Consider the following 10,002-nt stretch of genomic DNA (forward strand, 5'->3'; position numbering starts at 1 on the left):
GTCTTCTCCAACACCACAGTTCAAAAGCATCAATTCTTCTGCGCTCAGCTTTTTTATGGTCCAACTCTCACATCCATACATGAATACTGAAAAAACCACAGCCTTGACTAGACGGACCTTTGTTGGCAAAGTAATGTCTCTGCTTTTTTAAACGCTGTCTGTGTTGGTCATAACTTTTCTTCCCAGGAGTAAGAGTCTTCATTTCTAGACTGCCTCTCTTAATTTCAAGCGAGTTAGTCTAAACAAATTTTAAGGCTCGGGAAAGCCCCGCCCCTTCGCTACGGGGTTTGGGGTTTGACTTGACTCCACCCCCTCCGAGAACGCAGCCCTGTGATTGGCCGTGACTGTCCAATCGCGTAGGAGCAGCGGCGTTCGCCTCTTTGTTTGCGGGAGGAACATGGCGGATCGGCTCACGCAGCTGCAGGACGCCGTGAACTCGGTGAGCAATTGCACGCGATTAATTTCCGTCGTCTTCCTTCCGGAGAGAAAGCATGGCAGAGAAAGAGGTGTGAGGGACGAAACTCGGAAGTGGGGAGTGCACTGAGGCTGGGCTTCAGCAACAAGCGCCGGGGTTGGCTGGAGGCGGCGCTGCCGTCTGGAAGGACTGAGGCCGGCTGCGGGGCGGGGCGGGAGCCGGCGGCCTCTTCGCCTGCCAAGTGGAGGATCTCACTGCGTGGACTCTCAGGCTTCACCGGCTTGCCTTGTTCTCTGGGACCGGTTTTATTTTCTTGTCAGTGGTGCTTATGGATTTTTCCTTTTTTTGTTTTGCCGGGAGGAGAAAGGAAGCGGAAGCTTTTTTTCCCCTTATCAATTTTAACCCATGGAGAGAAATCCGTGTTCTTAATGATTGGCTCTTTGTCATTAGATGTTAGCTGAGAGTATTCTTTGGTTACAGTTTTCAGATTGGGGCTGGAGTGATAGTAATGTGAAAAGTTTTGTTTCATCCTAGTTGGTTCGTATAGACCAAGGCTTCCATCTCGGCCGCTCCCCCAGCTTGTCAGTTTAAGGGAAACTGACATCTTTATAATAGTGAATCTTACGGTGTTTGTGTATCTTTAAGGTTTTTAAAACATCTGCCAATGAGTCTCCTCCCTATGAAAGGTCAGATGTTGTAAGTAGCCCCCCTTACTTTGATCTTTCTGGTTATTTTTACTGTTATTTATGTCTACGTGGAAAGTATATGCAAACCAAAGCATTCACATACTTAATACCATTAAGAGCTAAATTGTTTTTCCTTGGTAGTTACATTTCTGTCATTCTGTTTATAATTTGATGTCCCAGGTCGGATACCTGTAGATGTTGACTGGAAAATCAAACTACCTAGTCCCTTGCCAGTTTTTCTCACTGGAAGCTAATAAGTTGGTATTCTTGTTATCACTCAGTGTTTGTACACTTGAAGAATGTGAATCTGCCTGTGAGAAATGGATCTATTTTGTGTATGAGGGCCAGCCTCTAAATGTTGCTAAATTCACCAAGATGAATTCTACCTTTGGTGACTTGCCTGGGTGGCCAGCCAGTCTCCCTCAGGGAGATACTTCTTTGAGGCTTTACAAAATTAAATTGTAATGACTGCTGGATACAAATATTATTTTACGGGAAATGTTGCATATTCCTATGTGTTTCATAGCCAGAAGGATAGTAAGGACAAAGTGAATATGGCTCTTAACTCCATGGTTGATCATTGGATTTTAGAGGAAAGCCTCTAGGTTATCTGGTATGGTTGCCTGATATATATAAACAATGTCATGGTTACAGAGAGTTACTCCTTGAGGAGTTTACAGTCTGGTTAGAAAGACATCATATACTCGAGACATTTAAATAATGCAAAAGCAGTATGTAGTTAGGAGTTGTAATTAATCAAGTGTTTTCAGCTGTAGGCAGAATTTTCTGGCTCTAGAGATACCACTGCATTCTCTACAGGGTCTGAGGTCTGAGTGTCCCACAGCCACATCAGACCAGTAAGTTTCCAACATCATATAAGGACACCCTTTTTTTAAAACCCATGGTTACCTAATTTTAACAGATTGAAAACCACAATCACACAAAACTAACCAAACTGATCACATGGATCACAGCCTAGTCTAATTCAATGAAACTATGAGTCATGCTGTGTAGGGCCGCCTAAGATGGACCGGTCATGGTGGAGAGTTCCCACTGGAAAAGGGAATGGCAAACTACTTTAGTATTCTTGCCTTGAGAACCCCATGAACAGTATGAAAAGGCAAAAAATACGACAATGAAAGAAGAACTCCCAGGTTGGTAGATGCCCAATATGCTACCGAAGAAGAGTGGAGAAATAACTCCAGAAGGAATAAAGAGAGGGAATCAAAGCAAAAACAATGCCCAGCTGTGGATGTGACTGGTGATGGAAGTATAGTCTGATGCTGTAAAGAACAATATTGTATAGGAACCTGGAATGTTAGGTTAAATAGAGTCTGAAATGCAGTACTTGGGTGCACTCTCAAAAACAACAGAATGATCTCCATTTGTTTCCAAGGCAAACCATTCAATAACAGAGTAATCCAAATCTGTGCCACAACCATTAATGCTGAAGAAGCTGAAGTTGAACGGTTCTATGACGACATACAAGACATTCTAGAACTAACACCAAAAAAACAATGTCCCTTTCATCACAGGGGACTGGAATGCAAAAGTAGGAAGTCAAGAGACACCTGGAATAATGGGCAACTGTGGAGTACAAAATGAAGCAAGGCAAAGGATAACAGAGTTTTGCCAAGAGAACGTACTGGTCATAGCAAACACACTCTTCCAACAACACAAGACATGTCTAAACATGGACATCACCAGATGGTCAACACTGAAATCAGATTGATTATATTCTTTGCAGCCAAAGATGGAGAAACTCTATACAGTCAGCAAAAACAAGACCAGGAGCTGACTGTGGCTCAGATCATGAACTTCTGTAAAATTCAGACTTAAATTGAAGAAAGTAGGGAAAACCACTAGACCATTCAAGTATGACCTAAATCAAATCCCATCCCTACAGTGGAAGTGACATAGATTCAAGGGATTAGATCTGATAGAGTGCCTGAAGAACTATGGATGGAGGTTCATGACATTGTATAGGATGCAGTGATCAAGACCATCCCCAAGAAAAACAAATGCAAAAAAGGCAAAATGGTTGTGTCTGAGGAGGCCTTACAAATAGCTGAGAAAAGAAGAGAAGCTAAAGGCAAAGGAGAAAAGAAAAGATATACCCATCTGAATGCAGCATTCCAAAGAATAGCATGGAGAGATAAGAAAGCCTTCCTCAGTGATCAGTGCAAAGAAATAGAGGAAAAGAATAGAATGGGAAAGACTAGAAATCTCTTCAAGAAAATCAGAGATACCAAGGGAAAATTTCATGCAAAGATGGGCAGAGTAAAGGACAGAAATGGTATGGACCTAACAGAAGCAGAAGATATTAAGAAGAGGTGGCAAGAATACACAGAAGAACTATACAAAAAATTACCTTCATGACCCAGATAATCACGATGGTGTGATCACTCACCTAGAGCCAGACATCCTGGAATGCAAAGTCAAGTGGGCCTTAGGAAGCATCACTACAAACACAGCTAGTGGAAGTGATAGAATTCCATTTGAGCTATTTCATATCCTAAAAGATGATGCTATGAAAGTGCTGCACTCAATATGCCAGTACATTTGGAAAACTCAGCAGTGGCCACAGGACTGGGAAAGTCAGTTTTCATCCCATTCCCAAAGAAAGGCAATGCCAAAGAATGTTCAAACTACTGCACAATTGCACTCATCTCACATGCTAGCAAAGTAATGTTCAGAATTCTCCAAGCCAGGCTTCAACAGTATGTGAACTGTGAACTTCCAGATGTTCAAGCTGGATTTAGAAAAGGCAGAGGAACCAGAGATCAAATTGCCAATATCCTCTGGATCATCAAAAAAGCAAGAGAGTTCCAGGAAAACATCTACTTCTGCTTTATTGACTACACCAAAGTCTTTGACTGTGTGGATCACAACAAACTGGAAAATTCTTCAAGAGATGAGTATATCAGAAAACCTGACCTACCTCCTGAGAAGTCTGTATGCTTATCAAGAAGCTGCAGTTAGAGCCGGACATGGAACAACAGACTGTTTCCAAATCGGGAAAGGAGTACATCAAGGCTGTATATTGTCACCCTGCTTATTTAACTTATATGCAGAGTACATCATGTGAAATGCTGGGCTAGATGAAGCACAAGCTGGAATCAAGATTGTCGGGGGAAATATCAATAACCTCAGATATGCAGATGACACCACCCTTATGGCAGAAAGGAGGAGAAACTAAAGAGCTTCTTTATAAAGTGAAAGGGGAGAGGAAAAAGCTGGCTTAAAACTTAACATTCAACAAACTAAGACCATGGCATTCAGTCCCATCACTTCATGACATTTAGATGGGGAAACAATGGAAACAGTGAGAGACTATTTTCTTGAGCTCCAAAATCACTGCAGATGGTGACTGCAGCCATGAAATTAAAAGATGCTTGCTCTTTGCAAGAAAAGCTATGACCAACCTAGACAGCATATTAAAAAGCAGAGACATTACTTTATCAACAAAGGTCCGTCTAGTCAACGCTATGGTATTTTTCCAGTAGTCATGTATGGATGTGACAATTGGACCGTAAAGAAAGCTGAGTGCTGAAAAATTCATGCTTTTGAACTGTGGTGTTGGAGAAGACTCTTGAGAGTCCCTTGGACTGTACGGAGATCCAGCCAGTCCATCCTAAAGGAGATCAGTCCTGAATATTCATTGGAAGAACTGATGCTGAAGCTCCAATCCTTTGGCCACCTGATGTGAAGAACTGAGTCACTAGAAAAGACCCTGATGCTGGGCAAGATTGAAGGTGGGAGGAGAAGGGGACGAAAGAGGATGAGATGGTTGGATGGCATCACCAACATGAGTTTGAGTAAACTCCGGGTGTTGGTGATGAACAGGGAGGCCTGGTGTGCTGCAGTGCATGGGGTTGAAAAGAATCGGACACCACTGAGCGACTGAATTGAACTTTCAGCTATAAGTGCTGAAGTGGACTGTTGAGTGATATTAATTAAAGCAGAGGGAATCTTATTAGGATTTACCTGAATCATAATTATTTGTAAGATTTTAACATAAAGTTCTTTTATCCTCTGAGGACTCCATGAGAGCAAACTGTCTTGTTGGCTTTATCACTATAATGTTTATACAATTATACACACAGTGCTTCTCATAGAGCTGATTTTTAAGTTTTTTTTCTTCTTTCTTTATTATTTATTCATATATGGCTGCACTGGGTTTTCATTGCTGTGCACAGGCTTTCTCTTGATGCACTGAGCAGAGGCTGGTGGGGGCGAGGGCGGGGAGGGCATTGCACGGGCTTCTCTTTGCAGTGATTTCTCCTGCTGTGGACAACAGACTTTAGGTACCTGGGCTTAGGGTTAGGGTTAGGGTCAGGGACTCTAAAACGCTGGCTCAGTAGTTTGGGTGCAGGAGTTTAGTTTCCCTGCAGCACGTGGAATCTTCTCAGACCAGGGATTGAACCTGCATTGACAGGTGGATTCGTTACTACTCAGCCACCAGGGAAGTCCCTAAAATTATTTTGATAAATATTTGCTGAGTAAATGGATTTTGAGAGCTTCATATGGACAGAACAAACAGCCATTGTATTTAACCTAATGAGAGAATGTTCTCAGTTAACAAACTCTAGTTACCAGAATCAGAATCTATATTTGTACAGGCTCAGAGCACTTACTGCCACCTAATACTTTTGCAAAAATGTGAACAAAAGCAGTGTAGTCAGGAATGAATTTTCACTAGTCAGGCATATATAAAGGAGTAGTAGATAATGAACAAGTCGGGTTGAGTTCGATTATTGAAAGCTTTGGAATAGCCTGAAGATTGGGAGATTTATCTTGAAAACCATGCTGGGGTGAGCTCAGAATTTTGGAGCAGAGTAAAATAACCTAGAAAATAATAAGAACTAGAAAATAGTAAGGAGCTATTGTAAACAATTTTTGTGTGAAGTAATTAGTTGCACTAATAGCATCAGTGATGCCAGAAGGAAAAGGGAAAGATTTGTAGTAACATTAGCAGGATTTGAAGATGAAAGTGAAGAGTTTGAAGGTAGACTGGTTGACTGGAAGATTCTCAATACAAATTAGATATTAAAGGAAATAGTTGACTTTTGAGTTCTGTCATTCAAATAATGGCAGTAAAACTTATTGGAAACACTGATTCACTGATTGGAGGCCAGGAATTGCAGTTTGAGTGCTCAGAACTATGGAGAGAAGTTGGTGGGGAGGATGGGAGTCTTAGGTTTGGAGATGGTAATGTTAACAAAGCTAAGTTTGTTTGCTGGATCCACATCTGGCCAAAGGCTGAGACATCGTTTTGCAGCCAGAGAAGGGGTTTATTTATTCAGGAAGCAGCTGAGTGACAAGATAGGAGGGCAGATCTCAGATTGCTTCCCAGAAGGCAAGAGACTTGAGATTTGGAGGACTTGCCTGGTGGTCCAATGGTTAAGATTATGCACTTCCAATGCAGGGGGCATGGGTTTGATCCCTGGTCAGGGAACTAAGATCCCACATGCCTCTTGGCTGGGGGGTGGGGGGTGGAGGTGGGAAACAAACAGAAAATAAAGACGCTTGAGATTTTATGGGATAAAGAAGTAGGGTGGTCTCAGGCGTGGGGTAGGGTGATTGGAGGTAGGGAGAAGGTAAAGTAATCAGTATTCTGCACAGGACCAGTTCTTGGGGCTTCCCTGGTAGCTCAGATGGTAAAGAATTTACCTGCAATGCAGGAGACCCAGGTAGAGTCGTTGTTCCCAACTGTTCTTAACTGGTCTGAACTGGGCAGGACCTTACTCCAAATTTTTCAAATTTTTGAAAAACAGCCTAAGTCCCTTTTACTATAGTGACCCACACATCAGGAGCATTATCTGTTGGGGGTGGTAAGAAGTCTGGTGCTGCGTTACGTGGGCTAGGAAGGTATGCGATTAGGGAAAGAAAAAAGCTAAAGCAAACATAATCATTAGAGGCAGATTACAAAGGGTTTTGTCACCAGCTGTTTCCTTATCTGCTGTTTTGTAAGACATACTCCAGTCTTTCGTTTAAGGTGCCAGCTTCTGTTAACCCCATGGGACAGTTTCAGTAAGTAGGGACTTGGTATTGTCAATCTTCGAACTGCTTAAGAAATACTTTCAGAGCACTAGGAGTTTTGAGTCCTGGAGAAAAACATTTCAGACATACTTAAGGGGCAGTTTTGTCCCACCACTATTTGTTTCTACTTGTAATTACTCTGGTTTCAGAAAAGGGGTCATATTTTTAAATGGTTTAAAAATTTAACCTGGGGCCATTCTGAGATGTTTGCCTGTCAGATGTGCTCTTTTCCACCACTGTTCCCCCAAAAGTATTTACTTGTGCTTGCAGAAAGTACTGGCATATATTTCTTTTGTCATTCTGTTACCTTGGGAAGAAAAGAAAGATTATTTTGTTTTTCTTTTTAACTGTCTCAACTAAATTGATACCAAACATAGTTTCTTTAGGGCTTCCCAGGTGGCACAGTGGTAAAGAATCTGCTTGTCAGTGCAAGAAACACAGGAGACTGGGGTTCCATCCCTGAATAGGGAAGATCCCCTGGAGGAGGAAATGGCAACTGACTCCAGTATTCCTGCCTGAAAAATGCCCATGGACAAAGGAGCCATGGGTTTGCAAAGAATTGGACGTGATTGAGCCACTGAGAATTTAGTTTCTTTGCATGATTAAAACGTTTAACCATTGTTAGTAACTGGTTTTTGCTATCCAGAATTACTCCTTTCTGTTTTATTTATTTATTTTGGCTCAGAGAACATTATAGAAACATTGCTGCCGCTGTTACCAATAAAATCCTTAAAGAGGATAAATCCACTCTAACTTGGCCACCTTTCCTTTGCCTCCAGCTTGCGGATCAGTTTTGTAATGCCATTGGAGTGCTGCAGCAGTGTGGCCCTCCTGCCTCTTTTAGTAATATCCAGACAGCCATTAACAAAGATCAGCCGGCTAACCCTACAGAAGGTAAATAGATTTTCTTGGCTTCTCTTAGTTTGACTCTCACATTATCTGTAATACCTTAAAATCAGATTTATTGAAAGGTTCAACTTATTTATGGCTTTCTGAAAATGTTATTGTTTGAGACTATTACAAGTTTGTCATAAAAGAAATGAATTCATTACAGTAAATTTACATAACACTTCATAATTCTTTTCATGTGAAATAACAGATTTTTTACTCCTCTAAAGTATAATTGTGTGAATTTAGCTGAATTTTTACTTGAGGGACCTTAATAAAAATGGCATCCAATTTACACATTCCTTTATTCAAGGGACCACCTTATTGTCCTAATAATGAAATGATAATACATTATGCTTAAGTTCTAATTTGAGTTAATATTTAAGCTAATTCTCAGACATAATAGAATTGATGTGTTAAAATTACACTTTTATCATTAGAAGCCTAATACAGAAAAACTAATGAAGTTTCCTGGTTTCATTAAATTTTAATTTCTCTTTCTGAAAACTTGAGATTCTCTAATGAGTGCTGTCTTTCTTTAGAATATGCCCAGCTTTTTGCAGCGCTGATTGCACGAACAGCAAAAGACATTGATGTTCTGATAGATTCCTTACCCAGTGAAGAATCTACAGCTGCTTTACAGGTAAAAATCTGTTTTCCTTTGAGAATTTTACAAATAGAATTTTGAATTCAAGGAAATAGATTTAGTACCTTTTATTATAATATTCAGTGTTAATCTAAATTTTAAAATGGGAGTTTTATTGTAAATTACTGCAGCCTATTTAAGACTGTGCTAAAAATATATAGGTGTCCAGTTTTGAGTTACAAGGAAACTTACCGTTTTCCTCAGTTGGGTTCTTTTCCTTGCCAGTAGTGACAAGAGAGGGGCCATTCTGGATATGGAGTAGAATAGCAGTGTCTGAGAGCAATGTGGAAAGGAGTCTCATGTAGCCATCCAGAGATCTCTAATTGAAAAGTCATCTTTTAAATAATTCATGCAGGGAAGACTCTCAAGTAATATCTGATCTTAAGATTTCTGCCACTGGCAAAAAAATCTATCACAGTGGTCGCATAGTCATCAGATTTAAAAGTAAATACTTTCATTGCAATTTCTTTCCTCCTCAACTTTTACCAGTCTCCAGGTTTTTCATTTCTCAAACTATTCTTAAAAATGTGTTTTCTCACAAAGGCTGCTAGCTTATATAAGCTGGAAGAGGAAAACCACGAGGCTGCTACCAGTCTGGAGGATGTTGTCTACCGAGGGGACATGCTTCTGGAAAAGATACAGAGTGCACTTGCTGATATTGCGCAGTCCCAGCTGAAGACAAGAAGCGGTACCCATAGCCAGTCTCTTCCAGACTCATAGCACCAGTGTAGACATGCTGCGGGTGAGGAAAGAACTGTTTCAATGCATCAGATTTAGGTGTAAGCCTTACACTATGACACATGTTATCTTTTCAGCTATTTTAAATAGTCTTCTGTTTTCACTCTTAATAAATAAGCTTGTCAAATGATGAATGAACCAGCTTTAAAACTGTCACTATGCCACTGTTTTTTATTATCTGAGTGAAATTATTGAGGCCAATATTGCATTAATGTTCATAATATAATTAATAAACAGCTGTACTATCAAATTCTGTTGTGACATAATCTGTCTTTATTTTTGTCATGTTTCTGCAGTTTTTACAAATCAAAACATCCCTCAAGAGGTGGTAAATGCAGAGAGCGTGGACTTTTGAATTTAGGTTGACATCCTTCTCCCTCTTTAATGGTGACATGGTATAAATTTGGAGCTTGAGCAAGGAATGACTGAAACCACGTTGTTTTTTAAGAAACAAAAAGTTAATATGGCTGGATGAGATATTAGGTCACTTTTGCAGGCTTTTTCCTCTTTTCCTAGAACCTCAGACCCATTCTAGTTCATCTCCACATTTGTTTCTAATAAGAAATAGTCTTTGTGTAATTCTCATG

At 40.5% G+C, this 10,002-nt stretch overlaps 1 protein-coding gene across 1 annotated transcript; it reads left to right on the forward strand.

Annotated features, from left to right (window-relative positions):
• The first annotated feature begins 362 nt into the window (after window positions 1–362).
• On the forward strand, window positions 363–9,665 carry MED21 (mediator complex subunit 21). Its single transcript, XM_061125170.1, has 4 exons — window positions 363–439; window positions 7,923–8,037; window positions 8,574–8,674; window positions 9,221–9,665. Exons 1-4 carry the CDS (start codon window positions 398–400, stop codon window positions 9,395–9,397), a joined length of 435 nt encoding a protein of 144 aa, XP_060981153.1. The 5' UTR covers window positions 363–397; the 3' UTR covers window positions 9,398–9,665.
• The last annotated feature ends 337 nt before the right edge of the window (window positions 9,666–10,002 follow it).

The sequence above is a fragment of the Dama dama genome, chromosome 22 (assembly GCF_033118175.1).
Source record: "Dama dama isolate Ldn47 chromosome 22, ASM3311817v1, whole genome shotgun sequence".
NCBI lineage: Eukaryota > Metazoa > Chordata > Mammalia > Artiodactyla > Cervidae > Dama > Dama dama.